The sequence below is a fragment of the Callorhinchus milii genome, unplaced genomic scaffold (genome assembly GCF_018977255.1).
Source record: "Callorhinchus milii isolate IMCB2004 unplaced genomic scaffold, IMCB_Cmil_1.0 Scaffold6, whole genome shotgun sequence".
Lineage (NCBI taxonomy): Eukaryota > Metazoa > Chordata > Chondrichthyes > Chimaeriformes > Callorhinchidae > Callorhinchus > Callorhinchus milii.
The window spans coordinates 13,578,476-13,601,724 of record NW_024704747.1 but is presented as its reverse complement, the minus strand read 5'-3'; the positions used below and the strand labels follow the sequence as shown (position 1 = coordinate 13,601,724).

The following is a 23,249-nucleotide window of genomic DNA, read 5'->3' as shown; positions in this document are numbered from 1 at the left end:
AATTACAGAAAGTATTATGCGCAGCTTGGGAAGAGCCAAGGATTGGGGACCCCGGAGTGTGCATTAGGGCACTGGCGGAGTCTAACCAGCTAAAACCACATAACTTGCCATAGTAACATAGGTGTTACTGTACTGTTACATAGTAGCATAGGTGTTACTGGTACATAGTAACAGGTGTTACTGGTACATAGTAACAGGTGTTACTGATACATAGCAACATACTGTTTGATCCTAATCCTGTTTTAAGGAGAGTTGCAAACATTGAACTGGGGGTAGGTTTTGTGAGATATTGATTATGGTTCTGGGTTCAAGCCCTCTTTCGATTCACAGTCCCAGGCTGACACTTCAGTACAGATGAGGGCGATGGAGTGAGGTGCTGGAAGTGACCAGGTGTGAGGGCGACTGGGAATGAGGGGCTCGGGGGGGATGGGGACAAGGAATGAGTGGGTGAGGCTAAGGGGGACCGGGAGTGAGGGAGCTACCAGGAGTGAGGGGAGGACCAGGAGTGAGGTTGAGGGTGACAAGAGTGAGGGGGACCAGGAGTGAGGGTGACGGGAGTGAGGGGTTGAGAGTGATGGAAGTGACGGGGTGAGGGTGACGGGATTGAGGGGTCGGGGTGACGGGGGTGAGAGGGTGACGGGAGTGAGGGGGTCGGGGTGATGGGAGTGAGAGGGTGATGGGAGTGAAGGGGTGAGGCTGATGGTTACTGGAGTGGGGGGGTGAGGGTGACGTGAGTGGGGGTGAGAGGGTGACGGGAGTGAGGTAGTGAGGGTGATAGACGTGAGGGGGTGAGGGTGATGTGAATGAGGGGGTGAGGGTGACGGGAGTGAGGGGTGAGGGTGATAGAAGTGAGGGGGTGAGGGTGATGTGAATGAGGGGTGACGGGAGTGAGGGGGTGAGGGTGATAGAAGTGAGGGGATGAGGGTGATGTGAATGAGGGGTGAGGGGGTGAGGATGTTGGGAGTGAGTGGGTGAGGATGTTGGGAGTGAGGGGGTGAGGGTGTTGGAGAGAGGGGGTGAAGGTGATGGGAGTGGCTTCTTTGGCCTTTTTTTAATGAGATTGAATCAGTCACACAATAAAAAAGCAGCATTTAAAACTAATAGTAAGATAAATTAGTTCCACTGTGTTTTCACAACAAATTGACTGACTTGTCTTCCGATCAGCATCTCGGCCAAACCTCGTCCTGACATGTTTTTATTAGGAGATGGAAATTGGTCTTAATGGGCGGAAAATGAACTCTTCACTGGATCTGGATTGCAGCCTCGGGGTTAGGACAGAGTGAGGAGAGAGAGAGAGAGGACGAGGAGGGAGGAGGGGAAGAAAAGAGCAGAAGAGGGGAAGAGGAGGAGAGAGGGAAGGCGAGAGAGAGGATGCGAGACATTTCAAGTGTTAAATAATATTGATGCATTGTCAGAGATGCCAGCAGGCCCTTTGGATGAGACATTAAACCGAGGTCCCATCTGCCAGTTCAGGTGGATGCTAAAGTTCCCATGGCACTACTCGAGAAGGGAGTTTCTCTCTCCTGGTGTCCTGGCCAACAATCCCCCAGATAAAAATTGGTCACTCACTCCATTTGTGGGATACAGCTGTGCGCAATATAGCTGTCAATTCCACCCTATAAAATACACAGTGATCGCACTTTACAGAAAACGTGCACCTGACATGATACGGTGTATCAATTGCAAAGATTATTATTAACAGGCAGACGGGACCTTGGTTTAATATGTTAACCCAAAGACAGCACCTCTGACAACGCTGTGCAGAACACCAGAATGCTTCCCCTTCAATCTGGCACTATTTGAAAAGTGAAGGGAGTTTCTTTGTCTCGGTATCTGATTGCACACAAATGTCAACTGAGACAGATGTAGTCCTGGGGGTTCCTGCATTATCACCGGTGCTGGCACCTCAAACAATGCAGCGCTCCCCCAGCACTGCACTGGAGGATCAGAAAAAATCAGCTGAGAGACCAACTCTACCTCTCTGCCCCCACCCTTGACTCTAGGACCACTGCTGTCCTGACAGAATTTCTGTCAGACATTAAGTCCTGGATGAGAGCTAACTTTCTTCAGTTGAACATCAACAAGACCGAGACCCTCCTGATTGGCTCCCATCAACGCCACCTCACCTCAGGCGCTGACAGTATCACCATCTTTGGTTGCACACTCAACCTTGCTAAGCCAATCCTGAACCTTGGGGTCTTGTTCGACCCTCAACAATCCTTTCTACCCCACATTCGCGCCATGACCTGCTCTTCCTTTCCCCACCTCCGCAACGTCGCCCGGCTCCGACACTGTCTCACACCGCAGGCTGCCAAAACCCTCATGCACGCTTTCATTACATCGAGGCTCGACTATGCAAACTCACTGCTTGTCGGCCACCCCAACTCCTCCCACCGCAGGCTGCAGATCATCCAGAACTCTGCAGCCCGTGTCCTCTCCCGCACTAGACTCCATGACCCTATCATCCCCATCCTTGCCCGACTCCATTGGCTTCCCATCACACAGAGGATACAGTTCAAGATCTTTGTCCTCACCTTCAGAGCCTTCCATGTTCTTGCTCCGCCTACCTCTCCGACCTCCTAACCCCCTACCATCCTGTTCGCTCCTTCCGCTCAGTGGGCTCTGGCCTGCTTCAGGTCCCCTGCCTTGCTCGGCCCACATCGGCGGATGGGCCTTCCGCCACACTGCACCGGCCCTCTGGAACTCCGTCCCACAGTCCCTCTCTCTCGCCCCCTCCCTCGCCACCTTCAAGACCCACCTCAAGACCCTCCTCTTCAACCGTGCTTTCGATCTCCCTGCTTCCCCCCCTGCCCTCCCCATCCCGACCCTCAGCTCAGGTCGGAAACTCTGTCTGTCCAGCGCCTTGGGATGTCCTCCCGACGTGAAATAAATGTAATTTTGTTGTTGTGTATGAAGACTGCAGTGGTTGTTGTATGTGTGTATGGCCATCAGATGGCGTCCTTACTGAAGATAATGAGAGTGTGAGAGAGAAATGGCCCAGTGAGGGAAATCACTTTGGCCGCAATAAAAACAGGTGAAATTCCAAGAAGTTTCTCCACAACACACCAGTGAATGATTATAGTACAGGGGAGGCCATTTGTCACTTAGTGTCAGTGGTGGTGCTTGCTCCCCCACTGGCGCTCTCTAATCCCATTCCTCTGCTCTTTCCCCTGAAATATTATCTTCATCATGTATTTATACAGGTCACTTTTAGAATTTAGTATGGATTTCAACAGGCATTAGTGGTAAATCATTCCCAATCTGTGTATATGTGTGGGTGTGCTTGTGTGTCTCTGTATGTGCATATCTGTCTCTATATATGGATGTATATGTGTGTGTGCCTGTAAGGGTGGGGGTTGGTGGGTAGTGTATGTATGCGTGTCTTGTCACTGAGTCCCTGATGAGTGGAGACAATCTGTCTATTTACTCTGTCATCCAGAATTTAGAAGCCCCAGTTGTCTATGGTAATTGCAAGATGTAAGGTATGTAAAAAGTATTGAAAGCAGCACCGCATTTGTATTTCAGAAATATCAGAAATTGGAGCTCTCTACTCTTACCTCATTCCCCTGCTCTCTCCCCATGGTGTCTGTGCTGCTACTCGCTCCCCCACTGCATCTCTAATCCGATTCCCATACTTTCTCCCTATCGTGTCTGTGCCTGTGCTCGCTCCCCCACGGTCATGTCTGATGGGGTAAGAGTAGGGGAATGGGTTAAGAGGTGGGGATGACACTTGGTGACCAGCAATCCTCTTATTACAGTGGAGTCCTGTAGCTCAGTGGTTAGAGCACTCGCTTTGCAAGCGAGAGACCCGAGTTCAATTCCCAGCAGAGCGAAACCTTGGGCAAGTTTCCTTACTCCACACAGAGCCTAATAATAATCCCTCCAAAAAACAAAACAATAATAAATTGGTCATTTTCAATCTACGACTGTTTGTGAGACATTGCTGTGCGCAATTGGCTGCCGCGTTCGCCCACAAATATACAGTCAATTCACTTTACAGTGTGTTCTGTGAAGCGCTTTGGGACGTCCTCCCGACGTGAAAAGCGCTATATCAAATGCAAGGATTATTATTATTATTATTTCTATTAGTGTTCAGAGAACGAGGTCTGTGCAATCAATAGTAAAATGATCCTGCACTAACCGGAGCATCAGAATCGTCGTTCGAAACATTTCAGTTACCAACAACTGAAGTGCCGATTGATCAGTGGGTGACTAATGCTGAGGCTAATTGATCAGCATAGCGTTGTTTTGGAACCAAACTCCAGCCTTCTCACTGAGTGAAATTGAACCTTTCAACTTACCATTCAGTGTGTGGATGGGTTTTGGTGATCTATTTTTGCCAGTCAGATGACACCTGTTCAGTTGGATGTTAAAGCTCTCCTGGCACTATTCGAAAAGAGAAGCAAATTTCTCCCTCCAATGTCCTGGCCGACAATCACCCCCAAAAATTTGAACACTCACTCCACGACTGTTCGTGGGACACTGCTGTACGCAATTGGCTGCTGCGTTTCGCCCACTAAATACAGTCACTGCACTTCACAGTATATTCTGTGAAACCTTTCAGACATTTCACAATGTATATGGCAATATATCATATGCAAGGATTATTATTATCACTTCCAAGACCCCAAGGAATATTTGTTTAAAGTTGTTTACTTTAAAGGTGGGATTAAGGAGGATTATAAAAGGGTTTGAGAAGAAGATAGGAGAATGGGCCAAATTACCTCCTTCTGTGCTGTGAATGCCTCTAATTTCTATGCTTCTTAAGGGAGGCGTCTGGGAGCTTCAGTATCCTTGAACTATATAAATGTGCTTCAGATTTGACACGAGCAAAACCACTGGAAGACTCGGTGCGAGTCTCTTCCCTCTTTCTCACTTGAATCTCCCTGCCTTGTCATTTCGACTAATTGCACCTCTGTGGCCCCTCAGGAAGCTGGTGTCTCTATATTTGGGGAGAGTTGATGTCAGCAGTGGCAGACACATCAGAGTCCTTCACTTGTAGAGGAGGCAAAACTTACAAAAAAACCCTAATTAATATTGTGGAATTTTTCAGCACAGAAGGAGGCCACTCGGCCCATCGTGCATGTACAAGCTCTCCATCTCGTCCTACCAGTTATATTTTTTACCTTTCTCTAATTTGGAAAGGCTTATAGTGTAGTGGTTAGCGAGCTCACCTCACAAGTGATAGGACCCGGGTTCAATTCCTGGACAGGGTAAAACCTTAGGCAAGTTTCCTTACTCCTCACACCTCTGTTTACCTAGCAATAAGTAGGATAATCCCTCAAAAAAATTTGGTCACGCAATCTATGACTTTGTGGGACACTGCTGTGCGCAATTGGCTGCTGTGTTTTTCCCACAAAATACACAGTCAATTCACTTTACAATATATTCTGTGAAGCATTTTGAGGGCATTATATCAAATACAAAGATTATTATTAATTCCCTTTTAAAGGCTCTTTCAACCACCATGTTTGGCAATGAATTCCACATCCTAGTAACCCACTCCTAACAATTCTCTAACCTCTCCCCTTTAGCTTTTGATTAGTTATCCAATTTAATGAGCTGTCCACTTTAAGATGGTCTGCCGACGTGAAAGGCGCTTTATAGATATATTGTATGACAGTCTTAAACTGTTACCTTCCAGTTTACTGATTCACCAACCAATGGAGATAGCTTCTCACTGTTCATCTTCTCAGAACCCATCATAATTGTCAACATCCATCAGGTTGTCTCTTAACCCTTTACCTACCAATGAGAATCACCCCTCGTCAGTCTGGCGGAGTGGTAGCACTCTTGCCTCTGAGTCACATGGTTATGGGTTCAATCACATAGTCTAAGCTGACTCTCCAGTGCAGCGCTGGGGGTGGGTGTTGCATTACCAGAGATGCCATCCTTTGGATGAGACAATAAACCGAGGTCCCAACTGCCAGTTCAGATAGATGTTAAAGAACCCATGGCACTATTCGAAAAGAGAAGGGAGTTTCTCTCTCTCCCAGTACCCGGCCAGCAATCCCCCAAATAAAATTGGTCACTCGCTCCATGGCTGTTTGTGGGGCATTGCTGTATGCAACTGGCTGCCACGTTTCATATAAAATACACAGTCAATCCACTTTACATTATATCCTGTGCAGTGCTTTGAGACATCTCAACAACGTGATCAGGCACTGAATCAAATGCAAGGATTATAAGTAGTAGAAGTAGTCAATGTGCTCTCTTTATGGTCTTCCAAAACTTGAGGCAGTTCTCAAACCACTGCCTTGTCTTGGAATTGTTTCATTGGGTTTTTATATATATTTTCTTGTTGTCAACAGTTGCCCAGAAGATTGTGGCCACTCGGAGAAAGCAGCAGCTCTCCATTGGCCCCTGCAAGTCACTGCCCAACTCGCCCAGCCACTCCTCAGTGTGCTCCGCGCCCGTCACGGCTGTTCACATCAGTCAGGTACGCAGGGTCCAGGGAGGGGTGTCGGGGGGGCTCCCTGCTCTTTCCTTTCTACCATACGCAAGAAATGGGGAGGGGCATCTTTGCAATGAGCATTCTTCCCTTCACAGTGTCAGGTTATAGGTCAGACTCGCAGTGACCACCGGTCTCGGTCTCCCGGTGTGTTGCCTCTTTCTCTTTGGCGATAAACTGATCTCGCCCACCAGGCATCAGCTCAGTTAGAAGCTCTTTCACCTCTGGGTCGAAGGTCAGAAGATTGGGGGTTCAAGCCCCCCTCCCCACACTGATCTCACCACGCTCCAGAGCAGTGTGGGGGGTGGGGGAGGTAGAGCACCTCATTGTCGGAGGTGCTGTCCTTTGGAGGTCCCATTTGCCTCTTCAAGTGGACATTAAAGAACCCATGGCACTGTTAGGGAACAGGGAAAAGGGAAAGCAATGCATTGGTCGCACTCAGTGCTGTAAGTCTGGGGCTTTGGCCACACGTGCCTGCATCGGGCATTGGCCACAATGCGTTGTAGGCACAGAGGGTACTCCTCACTGCTCGGTGTGTCTCCATACCACCAGGACCACCCGTTGCCAGCGTGGCGCTCCCCCACTGAGATCTGCATTGGTTGATATGGACTTGACATTCACTGTAGGAAATAGGTGATGGGTGTGCTTTGGTCAAAAGTGCCATCGATGTGTGTCAAACCGGATGGGACGTGCTTGTAAAGGCAGCTTTCACCCCAGATTGTGGAGTCCTGCAGCTTAGTTGTTAGAGCACTCGCCTTGCAAGCGAGGGACCTCGGTTTGATTCCCGGGCACGGCGCAACATTGGACAGGTTTCTGTATTCCACACGCCTCTGTTCACCTCTATAGGTAGGAACCCAGTTGTTAGTCGATTGCCGGATCGCTTTTCTGGGGATAATAATTCCTTCAAAAAAAAATAATAATTTGGTCCTCAATCCAGGACGTTGTTGTTGTGCACAATTGTCTGCTGGGTTTCGCCCACAAAATATACAGTCAATTCACTTTACGGTATATTCTGTGAAGCGCTTTGAGATGTCTGAAAGACATGATAAGGCGCTAGGTCAAATGCTAGTATTATTATTATTTTTCTCTCTCTCTTGCTCTGTTCACAGACCAGTAACGGTGGAGGGAGTTTAAGTGACTACTCCTCCTCTGTTCCTTCGACCCCCAGCACGAGCCAGAAGGAGCTGCGGATCGACATCCCACAGACGGCCAACACCCCCACCCCAGTCCGGAAACAATCCAAACGCCGATCCAATATATTCGCTGTGAGTATCACCTCATCCCAGTGCTAGGTTTAAGCACAGGACACATTGTGGTCCTCTCTCTCTCTGTCACTTCTCGGGATACAACAATTTGCATATATATAAAGTATCCTTCACCTAGGTTTAAGGCAACAGGAAAAAAGGCACAGAATAAATCCTCCCCCTGGCTTCCCTCACACTTTGCATTTTGCATCTGCCTCCATTGGCTCTGTCAGCTCATCATTGGCTGTGCAGAGGGTGAGGATGAACTATGGGGAACGAGCTGATTCTCTCAGGCAAGGTATTCCAACTGGCTGCCCGGGGGCCAGATTCGGCCCGGGGCATGATTTTATCTGACCTGCAAAGCATTTCTAATTTCATTGTCCGACGAGCAAATACAGATGACATGCAGGAGACTGGCTCAGGCTCCACTGGCAGCAGGACTGGCCAATCAGGATAAAATAATGCTTATGTGGCCTGCGGGCATTCCTAAAATCTAGCATCTGGCCCTGAACAGCCAGAAGGTTGGACCTCCCTACTCTAGCGCTTTTTGGTCTTGATAGGAGACGTCTGTGAGGAAGCCTTGTAGAGGTGTAAGGACAGAAAACAAGATAGAGAAAGTACAATACTTTGAGATACACTGAGGCAGCAGGACAAGAGGCCACAGTCAGGGGTGCAAACTGCAAGTTTTGGATGGACACCGGGAAGTATTTCTTTACACACAGGATCATGAACACCTGGAACGGCTGGGTTCATGTGAGAAATTAGCAAGATCTATGCAATAAAGGTTGTGCCTCCTAAAATAATTCCTTGCATGAGCAGAGATGCTCATGAATACAAATTATAGAAGGCCTGATTTCGTACTAATTGCTATTTAAGTACTTCCTTCAAGACCTGTCTCAAGACCTTAATCTCTTCAACCGTGCCTTCAATCACCCTTCCTGATCCCGACCCCCAGGTGGGGTCCAAAACACTGATTGTCCAGCGCCTTGGGGCGTCCTCCTGATGTGAAAGGCGCTGTTGTAGTTTCCAGGAAAGATGGTTGAGGCCAGGACCCTGGTCAGTAGGTTAAGAATGTTCATGTTTGTCCTGCAGTGCCCTATTTTCACCACTAGAGGTTCTTAGTGAGCTATGTAGGTGTCAGCATTCCCTCTAATGGCCGAACAGAGCTACTGCAGCAGTGCCCCTTGGTCCGCAACATCGCCCATTTTCACCACTCCCCACCATCTCCCCCCGGAGCTGCTCAAACCCTCATCCGCAACTTCATCACAAACACTGCTAACCAGAGGAAAGGAATCTGGAAGTCAATAAATAATCTCAGTCCTTGTAAAGAGCTGAGCGCTGAGGTAGATAGAGAGCACGAATGGACCAGAAAGGGTATGATGAGGTAGGGAGAGGATCGAGCAGCTTCACAGCTCCGGGGCCAAAGGGTAAGTGGACGTCTGCTCCCCAGCTCGCTCGCTGGCCAGTTGGCTCGTCTTTGATCAGCTGGTAAAGTGGGTTGGGAGTGGTCCAGCTCTAACAGAGCTGAACCCCTGCAGTAGAGTTCCTGCTGTGTGCAAGCCCAACCACACGGGGTAAAGCAATACTCACCAGTTGTGCAAATGTTGACTATTTTGTGTCTCTCAAAGACTGCCACAGACCTGGGCCTCATGTTGCACTACTTGGCGTTCATAGAATCATAGAATTATACAGTATAGAAGGAGGCCATTCAGCCCATAATGTCTGCACTGGCTCTTTGAAAAGTGCTATCCAAATCAATCCCACTCCCCCGCTCTCTCCCGATAGCCCTGCAAACTTGTCCTCCCCAAATAATTATCTACCTTGCTTTTAAAAGTTGTTATCGAATCGGCTTCCACCATCCTTTCAGGCAATGCATTCCAGATCCGAACAACTCGCTGTGTGAAAAAATTTCTCCTCATCTCCCATCTGGTTCTTTTAACAATTGTTTTAAATCGGTGTTCTCGGGTTACCGACCCACCCGCCAGTGGAATTAGCTTCTCCTTGTTCACCTTATCGTATCCCCTCATAATTTTGAAAACTTCTATTAAGTCTCCTCTTAATCTTCTCTGCTCCGAGGAGAATAATCCTAGCCTCTTTAGCCTCGCCTTATAACTGAATTCCCTCATTCCTGGTACCATCCTGGTAAATCTCCTTTGCACCCTCTCCAATGTCTTGACATCCTTTCTAAAGTGTGGTGCCCAGAACTGAACACAATATACTAGCTGAGGCCTAACCAGTGTTTTATAAAGGTTCACCATAACTTCCTGACTTTTGTATTCTACTACAAATTCTATTACCAGGATTGCTTAGTGTTTGCAAGCTCAGGCTTTCAGAATCAAGTGTTCCCTGTTTTTAATGTATAAACAGCTCAGTTGGAAGCATGCTCGCCTCTGGCTTCAAGCCCCACATTGCACTCAATGTCCAGGATGGCACTCCAATATAATACTATGTGTGTGTTTTGGGGGCTTAGGAGGGATTAAACTGTGTGTTTGGCTGGGTGTTAAAGATGTCTTGGAAAAGAGAAGAGGGTTTCTCCTGGTGTCTACTTGGGCACTAGTGCCCAAGTCATTTCTCCCTTGCCTCCTTCAAGGCCCATCTCAAGACCCTACTCTTCGACCCTCGTATCCCCACCCTCCACCCCTCCTGATCCCAACTTGGGTACAAATTCTTGACTATCCAGTGCCTTGGGATGTCCTCTCGACATGAAAGGCACGATACAAATGTAATTTGTTGTTGTCATTAATGTGGGAGGATGTTTCAAAGCACTTCACAGGATGTGTTGTAAAGTAGAGTGACTGTTTGTAAGCGAAAGCAGCAGCCAATTTGCATACGGCAACTTCCCACAAACAGCAATTCAGTGAATGTTCCAAGTTCATTGGGGAGGGGAAGAGACACTGGGTGAAAAAGTTATTTGCGGGACATCATGTTAGCAAATAGGTGCTGGGTTTACCTCCAAAAGCAGTTTCTCCACTCGATGACAATAATAATAATAATAATCCTTGCATTTGATATAGTGCTTTAGTACAATGACTGTGTATTTTGTGGGCAAAATGTGGCAGCCGGTTTGCGCCCAGCAGTGTCCCACAAACAGCCATAAAATGAGTAACTAATTTTGTCTGGGGGAAGGGTTGTTGGCTAGGACACCGGGAGAGAGAAATTCTCTTCTCTTTTCGAATAGCGCCATGGAATCTTTAACATTCAGCTGAATAGGCCGATAGACCTCAGTTTAATATTTCATCTGAAGGACAGCACTTCCGACAATGCAACACCCCTCAGCGGTGCATTGGGATATCAATTTAGACTATGTGATTTCAAGTCTCAAAGTGGGGTTTGAATCCACAACCTTCTGACTCCGAGGCCAGAGTGCTACCACTGGGCCAGGCTGACAGTGACACATGAAGTGCTTTCCGGTGTCATGCTGTGTTGATGGGGCCGGCTGTCAAGGTCGGACGATGCTTTTCTCTGTGACCGGTGGCTGTGTTACAGTTGGCGCCTCTGTCTTGCAGTCTCGGAAAGGCAATGAGATGGACAAGGATAAGAAGAACTTGGATTCGCGAGCAGACAGCATTGGAAGTGGTCGGGCAATACCAATTAAACAGGTGAGGTGCTGCGTCGCCTGCTTCCCCCGCTGCTCGCTTTAATTGGAGACGAAACTTCTTACTAGCCTCTAACACTCTGATAGACCTTTTACCTGTTTAGTGCTCCTCCGTTTTATTAATACAGGAGCCGCCGCACACTTGACTTCAATTAGCTTTGGCCTTGGCGCGGCAAAACGGCATCATTAGGGGAAAGCTGCCGGCAAGGCCGAGCGGAGCGTGGCCCAAGAGGAGGTTGGCTGAAAGGAGGGGGCCTTTAATGAGCTTGCAGCTTTGCAAGTCCATCTGCATATGGAGAGCTTCCAGTCTTTCCTCCTTCAAAGCCCAGCCTGTGATTAGCAGCCAGCCAGCGAGTGAGTGGAGACTGGCCGGCACGGGAGCTCCTGTGATCTTGCCGTGTCGTTTTGACGTGTCCCCTAATTTGCCCTGTGCAGAAGACCCTGTGAGCACAACTCTGTTCCCCCCACTCACGACGCGGAGGCAATTAGCCACCCGCTAATGATAAGCCCACGTGTCACCCGTTTGCTCTTGTTTGCAAATCTCTTAATGAAGCCTCTTCCCGGGGCTGCCTCAAATAAGTGCAAATGAACTGCCTTTCTTTAATACACGGGGGGATTGTTTGACAGCTGGGAGCGTGCCTGCAGACATCACCGTCTTTATCCGCTGACGCACCATTCGCACATAGCCCGATCCTCTGCCTTTTTAAAATCTTCTTTTTAAACCCAAACTTGATCGTGATCTTAGACCGTGTGACACGGCATCTGTGTAGGGAATGTTGCATCTGACGTGAATAGATATGTGCATGTGGGTGGGTCAGAGTTTTCTCAGGTTAAACCATGACATTCTGTGTGTCTCAGGCAGCCTCGGGAATGCCTGTATTTTGCTATTTCTGGTTCTCTCACTGAGTGCTGCCAAACTGTGTTCATAGATGATATCTCGTCTGTGCCTCAGATGTTGAAGCCACGCACTATGACTCTCCGTGCTGGCTGTGTCTTTCTGCGAATGCTAATCCTAACATTAGATAGGATGATTACAGGAACATAATAATAATAATCCTTGCATTTGATATAGCGGTTTATCACATCGTCGAGACATCTCAAGGTGCTTGACAGGATATACTGTAAAGTAGTGACTGTATTTTGTGGATGAATGTGGCAGCCAGTTTGTGCACAGTGACGCCCCACATCAGCCATGAAATGAATAACCAATTTTATCTGGGAGATTGGTGGCCAGGGCACTGAGAGAGAAATTCCCCTTTTCGAACAGTGCCGGGCGATCTTTAACCTCCACCTGAACAGGCAAATGAGACCTCAGTTTAACGTCTCATCCAAAAGATGGCACTTCCGACATTGCAAGCTCCTCTAGCATTGCATTGGAGTGTCAGCTTAGACTATGTAAGTTCAAGTCCTGACATGGGAGTTGACCCCACAACCTTCTGACTCAATGGCGAGAGTGCTACCACTGCGCAGGGCTGACACAAGGGAATGTCACCCTTTTCGAGGCCCAGCATCAGTCCAGTTGTCTGATGTTTAATTGCCTGGTGACCGGCTGGAAGTCCTCTTTAACGAATTTTAAGTAGAGAATAACAGCCACTTACATTTTTATAGTGCTTTGTCTTGTCAGAATGTCTTGGAGTACTTCGCCTCAATATCTGTCTCTGTGTAGTGACTGTTTGATGGCATAAAGGATGCACAGCGAGTTACAGCTTCTCTGAGTCTAACCAGAGAGTTTGGGGGTGGGGGGAGTTTAAAGATTAACAGATTCCAGGAGGTGAGTGACAGCTGGTGTGTGGGGAGTCACGGATGCCGTGTGGAGTGGGTGAGGTTAGCCATGTGGTGAAGGTGAAGTTAGCCATGTGGAGGGGTGACGGGAGCTGTGTGGAGGGAGTGACGGGAGCTGTCTGAATTTCTCCATCCCCCCACCTCCACTCTGTGTGTTTCCTGGAAATGAATGGGCCACGTGTGATTTGCAGGTTTGCGGAGTGTGGGCAACACAGTCTCCTCTCTGAAGCCGAGGGGTCGATGCACGGAGTGTGCTGCACAGTTCTCCAGCTCATTATCCGTGCGTGCATGCGGTTGCAAACAGCAGATTGATTCATTTACTTATTGTCCGTGACCGCGTGCTTTGTATCCACATAAATTAGCACTCGCCACTGATTAATTCCCAGTGTAAATTTCACTTAACACTGTCGTACGCAATCCCTTTAAATGGTAAAACGTTGAGAGAGAAAGGGACAGGGATTGGGGGGGGGATAAATACTGTCTCTTTGTTTGGGCCAGTTTTAATTTTTCATACAGTATGTACATGATGGCTTGATTGGAGTGGGAGCTGGCGTGCTCCTGCGGTGTCATTTGCATATATCTTGTTAAGTCAATGGCAGTTAATGAAGTACAAATGAGCTCAAAGAAGGTGACATGGAAATTGCTGATGGCAGATGGGAGTGTGTTGATGGGATCGCAGCTGGGTTGCACGTGAGGGGGCCGGGCTGTCAGAGTGTCAGCTACTGTGGCCGCTCCACACGCAGCCAAAGGCCAAGGGTCCCTCACAGGCACAAGTGTCCTCACTTCTCACGTCAAACCGCCCCTTGCACACTCTTCACTCTTATTTGGGTGATCTGCCGGCTACTATTTATAGTTCCTGCTCGTGTGCATGCTGTGCTGTGCTGTGTGCTATGTTGTGGTGTGCTAGGCTATGCTATGCTGTGTGCTATGCTGTGGTGTGCTTGGCTATGCTATGCTGTGCTATGTTGTGGTGTGCCAGGCTATGCTATGCTGTGCTATGTGCTATGCTGTACTGTGTGCTGTTGGATAGTAATGATGCGCCAGGTCTGCCCATGAGCAGAGACCTGTTCCTCACATGTTCTTCAGATGGTGAGTCGCAGTGTGAGCTGATGTGAGTTCTCGGAGACGCCGACCGGCGTGAAGAGCACTATATAAAGTTGTCGTTGTTGTGTGTATTTGCATGTGTCTGCGCGCACATGTGTGCGAGCATCTGAGCACAAGTTGCTGTGCATGTGTGTCTGTGGGCACATGGGAGTGTTTCTATGCACGCAAGGTGGAACCTTTGCATTTGCGCAAGGAGGGGTGAGTGGTGGAAGGGGACATTGGAACAGTGAGGGGACATTGCCATGGTAGGGACATTGGGGGGGAGGGGGCATGTTACCAGCTTCTTGTCGGCCAGTCGTGGAGCTCGCTGCCCACATGTTACCACTTCCTACCAGCCAACTGTACACAGCTTCCTGTTAGCTGGACTGTGGGCATAGCTTCTTGTCAGCAAAACTGTGGGCACAGCTTCCTGTCGGCCAGACTGTGGGCACAGCTTCCTGTCGGCCAGACTATGGGCACAGCTTCCTGTCGGCCAGACTATGGGCACAGCTTCCTGTCGGCCAGACTATGGGCACAGCTTCCTGTCGGCCAGAGTGTGGGCACAGCTTCCTGTCGGCCAGACTATGGGCACAGCTTCCTGTCGGCCAGACTATGGGCACAGCTTCCTGTCGGCCAGAGTGTGGGCACAACTTCCTGTCGGCCAGAGTGTGGGCACAACTTTCTGTCAGCCAGACTGTGGGCACAGCTTCTTGTCAGCCAGACTGTGGGCACAGCTTCCTATCAGCCAGACTGTGAGCACAGCTTCCTGTCGGCCAGACTGTGGGCACAGCTTCCTGTTGACCAGAGTGTAGGCACAGCTTCCTGTCGGCCAGAGTGGGGGCACAGCTTCCTGTCGGCCAGAGTATGGGCACAGCGTCCTGTCGGCCAGAGTGGGGGCACAGCTTCCTGTCGGCCAGAGTGAGGGCACAGCTTCCTGTCGGCCAGAGTGGGGGCACAGCTTCCTGTCGGCCAGACTGCGACCCATTATCTGAAAATATGTGAGGAACAGGTCTCTGCTCATGGGCAGAACTGGTGCATCGTTGCTGTCCCAACAGCACAGCACATAGCACAGAACATAGTGCAGAGCATTGGACATGGGACAGCATAGCACACAGCATAGCACACAGTGCAGAGCATAGCACACAGCATAGCACACAACGCAGCATAGCACACAGCGCAGAGCATAGCACATGGCACAGCATAGCACACAGCGCAGCATAGCACACAGCGCAGAGCATAGCACACAGGATAGCGCGCAACATAGCACACAGCGCAGCATAGCACATAGCGCAGCATAACACACAGCGCAGCATAACACAGCACAGTATAGCACACAGCACAGCTCAGTGCACAGCATAGCACACAGCATAGCACATAACACAGCCTGGCACACAGCATAGCACACAGCATAGGACGTGGCACAGCAGTCAGAATAGGGGATTTGCAGGTTCAAATGCTTGGCTCTTTTATGAAACAAAGAGAGTCTGGTTTGTTTCATTCCCCACCAACTTTTGCATTATATCCTGTGAAGCACTTTGAGACGACGTATCAATAACGTGATAAGGCGCTGTATCAAATGCAAGAAATATTATTATTATTAACTTCTTGTGCTCACAGAAAAATGGAAATGGTCAGCATATAGGCCACTTGGCCCATGTCTGCCACTAAAACCCTCTGGTTATTTCTACTGCTCTCCCACCCCCATATCCCCTCGTGCTTTTACTACGCCCGTCAAATATAGAGTCAATTCACTTTACAGTATATTCTGTGAAGCGCATTGAGACATCCTGAAGATGTGATATCAAATGCAAGGATTATTATTACTCAGCTTTTATCCTGTTCCTTTTTGAATGATTCCATTGATCCAAATTCAGTTGCCACTCCAAATGAATTCCAACGCCCCTCCCTAGTCACAAATTTGGAAATTGCTTCTAAACCCTCACCTAATATATCCATTAGCAATAGTAATAATCCCCACATTTGATGAGTGCTCTAATGTCGTTGTCTTATAGAGCTTCACAGGATATTACCGTGAAGTGTAATAATTGTGTGTTTTAATGGTGAATGCGGCAGCCAATTTGCTCATAGCAACATCCCACAAACAGCCATGGAGTGAGTTTTATTTGGGGGATTGTTGACCAGGACAGAGAGAGTGCTGTGGGATCTTTAACGTCCACCTGAACAAGCAGATGGGACCTCGGTTTAATATCTCATCTGAAGGACAGCACCTCTGACAATCCAACAGCCTCTCAGCGCTGGACTGGAGTGTGATCTTAGATACATGGGGCTTGAACCTGTTAGAACCCCCATGACTCAGAGGTGGGAGGGTCACCGACTAAGCTAGCCTGACATCTGCTCAGACTTTGTTTCCTTTTACCGATTCATTTGACGGGTTAGTATGTTTTCTATTCACTGGCTCGCCTGTATTATAGTTCCCTGTGCAATATCTCCTCAATCCCAGGGAGTACATGTCTGAGCCTAGACGCTATCCCGTACCCAGGACACAATATAAATGCAAGTTGGTGTAGTCCCACAGAATGTAACCAGCTACACTGATAGTGGACACAAGTCTCTAGCCCCACAGTGTGTAACTGGCCACACACATACTGTACAGAGGTCCCCAGAGAAGATTGTCTCGTAGCCCCATTCACCAGGGGCAGCAATGTTCTACATTGTGTTACTGTTACTGATCTGCCCAGAGATAAGTGCAGCAACTGCCTTATAATGAGGAAAGAGCAGGCTGATAAATAATTAGTAGCCAGAGGGCAGAAATGCAGGAAGTATTGATTTATAAACAAGTCAACTCCCACTTAAAGCCAGCAGCTGATCGGAAAATGGAAATTGACAGCTAAAGCTGTGGCTGTCGGCATATGCAGTGATCAGTCCCAATGACAGACTCTTTATAACTCCTGTTAAGTGAATATTTCTCTCTTTCTTCTTCCCAACGCGATCGCCTGTTCTGTGTACACACAATTGGTTGTCTGTTCCATACACACGGTCACCTGTTCTAATCACAATCTAAGCCGCAAGGCAGCCGTGATTTCACTAACACTATGCACACAGTCTGCAGTGAGAGGTAATAAGAGTTTTGGTACTTCACCGCAAACAAAACTTTGGGAATCTCTGACAATTCTCAGGATTTTCCTGGTTTGTATTGCTCTTGTCGGTGGGATGGAACTTTCCTCATTCCCCATTTCCGCACTGCCGGGAGTCGGGAGTTGAGGAAATGAAACAAGTGGAAAGGTATGTTTAAACAGCCTCCAACCACAAGGACTATTAGGAAGCTGATGTGAAGGAGGGAGAGGCTCTGCATTGAAATTTGAGGCAGACAGAAGTCTTTTCAGCAGCTGCGATGTGCGGGCAGTCTGCGTTTCATATTCCAGCTCTTTTGCTTGTTTACTATAGTGTGCGTTTTTACCAGAGTTGCGCTATACTGTTTATAACAGGAGCTTGTTTTGCCAGATGAGAGGAGCTTCTCAAGGCAAAGCTCTGTTGCCAGGAGCCTGTGATGCATTCTTTCCACTCACCCCCTCCCTTCAGCTTTTACAGTCTGAAAGTGCTTCTTCTATTAAAAAACAAGCCTTTCATGGGACAGTTAAGAAGATGCTTATTACGGTGCGTGTGAAAGATACAGCCTCCTGCAAACAGCCAGTGATAACATTGGACCTTGACTGAACCGTTAATTGATTTTCAGTCTCCCCTCAGGCTACCTGGCTCTTTGCTTCCCCACTGCTGCTCTATACATGATGCACTCACTACTCACTCCCACAGCAGTCAAAATATTCCTTTGCAGCTAATTACATAAACTCTGCACTAACACTAGAAGTGAGAGCTGCGCAGGTATACACGTGCCAGCTTGCTTCAGTCGCTATCACTGTCGCTTCCGAGTGAGAAGCTGTGCCTCGAAACCCCACTTTGGAATTTTGGGCTCAGTGTTGAGGCAGACACTTCAGTGTAGTGCTGGGGGAGCGCTGCTTTGTTTGAGGTATCGTCCTTCGGGTGAGATGTTAAACCCCCCGTCTGCCTGTTTAGGTGGAAGTTAAAGATCCCATGGCACTAATTGAAAAGAAGGAAGTTCTCTCTTCCGGTGTCCTGGTCAACAATCTCCCAGATTAAATTGTTCACTAACTTCATGGCTGTCTGTGGCCCGTTCCTGTGTGCTAAACATAGTGTACCTACACCAACAACAACTTGCATTTATATAGCGCAGCGTCTCGAAGCGCTTTGCTACCTTACAGCAATATACACACTCAGATATAGATTTACGCATACTCAGATAGCTACTGACGTAGTATACCTACAGCAATGTGTAACACACGGTCCACCTATTACATGCCTAATGTGGATGCTGCGAGTGGTAAGCAGAGAGATTTATGAGGGTTGTGTACAGGCGGAGTATGACGTGTGGTGTACCAGCAGCTGGCTTGTGTGGCTAATTACCAGCTAATTGGGAGACTCCAGCACGAGCGTTTGTCAGCCAGCTGACTGCCCCGCTCCGTCCCGAGACATGGCAAATTAATTTAAATGAAGCAACCGCGCTCGGAGCGATAAATTGTGGGAAGAGGGGAAGCAAGTCGTAACCTTGTCGGCCTCCAGATCAGATCAGGAACAGAGACCGATCGTTGCCCTGGTTGAGTGTTCGCTGTGTGCTGACCTCATCCTGGGAGACTCCCGGGGACTCAACTGTCCTCGAGCAGACACGCCTGGCCAGTCCACTGACCGCTCCTGGCTGACCAGCCCGTTTGGCTGCCAGCGAGACTTATCGAAGCCAAAACTTTGTTGCGTATATGAGAATGTATGTCTGTTATCTGTATTTATCTGAGTGTGTATATACCTAATAATAATAAGTCTTTGCATTTGATATAGCGCATTAACACATTGTTGATACATCTCAAAGCCCTTTACAGGATACACTGTAAAGTGGAGCTACTGTGTAGTTTTGTGGGAGAAATGCGATAGCCGGTAGTTAATCTAATATTTACAACAACAACAGCTTGCATTTATATATTGCACTCACGCAGGGTAGCGTCCCTGAGCGCTTGACAGTGGCGGAGTACGACGCCAAGCCAGGCGAGGTGGAGTTGACCGTAGCCACGGTCAAATGGGAAGGTCTTCAGGCATGACATGAAAATGGGGAAGGAAGGGGCAAGGCGGAGGGATAGAGAAAGAGTGTTCCAGAGTTTCAGGGCGTAATGGCTGAAAGTGCGGCCACCAATGATGGAACGGAGGGCATAAGGGACATGCAGGAGGCCGGAGCCAATCGAGCGAAAGTTGTGGGTTGTGGGGTAAACAGGTAGGGAAGTGCCAGGTCATGAAGGGATTTCAAAACGAATGTCAGGATCTTGAAATCGACCCATTCGGTGATAGGGAGCCAGTGGAGGCTTGGCTAGAACTGGTGTGATGGGGGTACGGGTGAGTATCTATTCTATATCTGCGTGTGTGTAAGTCTATATCTGAGTGTGTATATGTGTGTATCTATGTGAGTGCATATCTATATCTGAATGTCTGTATCTGTATACGCATGCACATACTCATAGATACATACTTAGACATGCACAGAAAGACAGGCTCACATATAAAGGCACACACTTAGATACATACACAAACACACTTAAGATACACATGTGAGTGTATATCCATATCTGAGTGTGTGTATATCTATCTGGGCATTTTTCAGTGTTGATCTCCAGTGTCGTTTGTGGCATCACTTGAGTAAGGTTCACATTGCGTTGCACCCATCTATACACAGCAGCGATGCACTGTGCTGCTCAGGGGACTTCCAGATACTGGAAATGTATCCTGCATTAATAAAGGCTGGTCTGGAGCCTTGGAACAGCCCCCGAGCAGCAGTGAGAAAAAAAGAGTCAAATGTCTTCGGGGGAATTTGGGGTAGGTGGGGGGATTAAATTGTGGAAAATATACAGGAGAATTTACCAGAGGCTGAGAGAGAGGCAGGTTATTGCTGTGGATGTGTGGGATTAGGTAGTATTGGTGCAATCAGCGTTAAATTGTCTGCCTAATATTGAGACATGTCTGTTATTTACCCAGCAATTTATTTCATTCACTCTCCCATTGGCAGCTGGCAGGCTGTAATTTCATGCCGTTGTAATGAAAGATGTCGTGAAGTCTGCTTCATTCACCAGGGTAGAATTTAATTAAATTAACTACTGTCTTAATGGTGCTAATGTGTACTTAAAACTTCTGTCGTGCTTTAAATTTAAAGGAGGCAAAATCTGCCTCATGTGGGATTTTTTTACTTTATTCAGTTTTCTTTTAACATTACACAGAGGAACCATTATGGAGGAATAATGTACGACAGTATTTTGAGCGCATTAGGAAGTGGAAGCAGAGGGGCTGGTTAAGGAGCTCACAGAGCTGACTGGCTGGGTTCTCACCTCTCACGCACTAAACTCCACAAACCCCCTTCCTCACCCAGCTTCACTGGTTCCCCATCCCCCAGAAGATCAGGTTCAAGATCTTCGTCCTTACTTTGAGAGCCCCCTCTAGCCTTGCTGCTCCCTATCTCTGCAACCTACTAAAATATTACTAACCTGTTCGCTCCCTCCACTCAACGGGCACTAGCCCGTTCCATGTCCCTGCCCTGCCACTCCACCATCGGTGGTCAGGCCTTCAGTAGTCTTTCTGCCCCCACCGTTTGGATCTTCATCCTGGAGCCCCTCTGCTTTACCCCCTTCCCTTGCCTCCTTCAAGCCCTATCTCAAGATCTTACTCTTCAATCGTGCCTCCAGTCATCTTCCCATCGCCACCTCCCTAACTTCCACCCCTCTTGACTCCAGTCCTCAGCTCGGGTACAAACCCTTCAACATCTTGGGATGTGAAAAGCGCTGTATAAATGAAATTTGTTGTTGTTGCTGCTCCGAGACGCTACCTCATGTGAAAGCGCTAGATATAAGTGTTTTTTGTTGACTGCAACAATGCGGGGTCATTCAGTTCTTGTATCTGCTGTGCGCCGTGACTGGGCTCAGGGCTGAGTCACCATGAAGCGTGGAGGAAGGGGCTCTGACAGGCAGTGGATTGTGGGGTTCCGGGTTCACAGTGATGCTGGTGAGAGGCACGAGGAGCGTGTGTGAGTGACAAACACCAGATTTTCACCCTTGGTTTTCTCTTAACATTACACATCAGAGTAGTGTTGGGGCCCACGCCCTGCAGAGGAGGGAGGGTGGGCAGGCAGATTCGTCCCTTCTATTTTACTTTGGATGGATTGAGAGTTTGGTTCCACCCATCAGATCTGGTGTCAGAGGCAGTATTGCCAGGTGAAAGGTTGATGTACCAAACTGAGCAGCCCAGTGAAGGAGACACTTCATTTCTGTCAGCCCGGCTCAGCGTGTGTCAGCCTGGCTCAGTGAGTGTCAACCCGGTTCAGTGTGCATCAGCCTGGCTCAGTGTGTGTCAACCTGGCTCAGTGTGTGTCAACCTGGCTCAGTGTGTGTCAATGTGTCAATCTGGCTCAGTGTATGTCAGCCTGGTTCAGTGTGTGTCAGCCTGGCTCAGTGTTTGTCAATCTGCTCAGTGTATGTCAGCCTGGTTCATTGTCTGTCAGCCTGGCTCAGTGTGTATCAGCCTGGTTCAGTGTGTGTCAGCCTGGTTCAGTGTGTGTCAGCCTGGTTCAGTGTGTGTCAGCCTGGCTCAGTGTGTGTCAGCCTGGCTCAGTGTGTGTCAGCCTGGTTCAGTGTGTGTCAGCCTGGCTCAGTGTGTGTCAGCCTGGCTCAGTGTGTATCAGCCTGGTTCAGTGTGTGTCAGCCTGGTTCAGTGTGTGTCAGCCTGGTTCAGTGTGTGTCAGCCTGGTTCAGTGTGTGTCAGCCTGGCTCAGTGTGTGTCAGCCTGGTTCAGTGTGTGTCAGCCTGGTTCAGTGTGTGTCAGCTTGGCTCAGTGTGTATCAGCCTGGTTCAGTGTGTGTCAGCCTGGTTCAGTGTGTGTCAGCCTGGCTCAGTGTGTGTCAGCCTGGTTCAGTGTGTGTCAGCCTGGTTCAGTGTGTGTCAGCCTGGCTCAGTGTGTATCAGCCTGGTTCAGTGTGTGTCAGCCTGGTTCAGTGTGTGTCAGCCTGGTTCAGTGTGTGTCAGCCTGGCTCAGTGTGTGTCAGCCTGGTTCAGTGTGTGTCAGCCTGGTTCAGTGTGTGTCAGCCTGGTTCAGTGTGTGTCAGCCTGGCTCAGTGTGTGTCAGCCTGGTTCAGTGTGTGTCAGCCTGGTTCATTGTGTGTCAGCCTGGCTCAGTGGTTGCATTCTCGCCTCTGAGTCAAGAGGTTGCAAGATCAAATCCCATGTTAGGACTTGAACATACATAGTTTAAGATGACACTCCAATGCAGAGTGTGTTGGATTGTCGGAGGTGCTGTCCTTCAGATAAGACATCAAATGGAGATCCCAGCTACCTGTTCGGCTGGACCAAAAAAATTGGTCACTCACTCCATTGGCTGTTTGTGCGACATTGCTGTGTGAAATTGTGCTGCCGCTTTTGCCTACAAATCCAGTCACTCCACTTTACAGTAAATCCTTTGAAACGCTTTCAGACATCCTTCTGATGTGATAGGGCGCTCTACCAGATGCAAGGATTATTATTAATATAATTGCCATCTCCCTCTACACTCATCCGTCGCCCATTTCCTTCTTCTCCTGGGCAATCCCGGCTGATCTCAGTACAGCACTACTGTACAGTGTAATGCACTCGGATCGCTGAGCTGCTCTCAGGATGTGAACCTGCCTATTCACAGCGGACAGGGCTATGAAAGGGTTAAGTAGCCTGCAGAGGAACGGAAAAGGAGTGCATTGTTAGATTGTTTGCGGAAAAAGTACACGCTGCTCAAATGTTTATCTCTTAATGAATAGAGATCGCTGCAGTCAGGTTTGGGTAATTGAGTTTATAATTAATTACCCATAATCTTCATCAGATAAAGTGGGCCCAGCGATTTCACTCCTTCTCCTTTCTCCTCTCCCTGGGGCCTGTCCTCCTTTGTCCCCATGCTGACAGGTTGCACTTATCACTGCTCTTCTTAAGGACTGGCCTCGCTCTACAGTGTCCTGTGGTCACTCTTCCCTTGTTGCAAGCAAGTGTTACAATCACGGGCGCTGTCTGAGACT

The 23,249-nt window shown here is 48.5% G+C and overlaps 1 protein-coding gene across 1 annotated transcript in view; it reads left to right on the top strand.

Annotated features, from left to right (window-relative positions):
• Positions 1–23,249, top strand: part of agap1 (ArfGAP with GTPase domain, ankyrin repeat and PH domain 1) — a 159,644-nt gene that overhangs the window by 15,881 nt on the left and 120,514 nt on the right. The window contains exons 6-8 of the mRNA XM_042336078.1: positions 6,312–6,439; positions 7,561–7,716; positions 11,202–11,294. Coding sequence (XP_042192012.1) covers positions 6,312–6,439; positions 7,561–7,716; positions 11,202–11,294 — 377 coding nt within the window. The remainder of the gene's footprint in view (positions 1–6,311; positions 6,440–7,560; positions 7,717–11,201; positions 11,295–23,249) is intronic.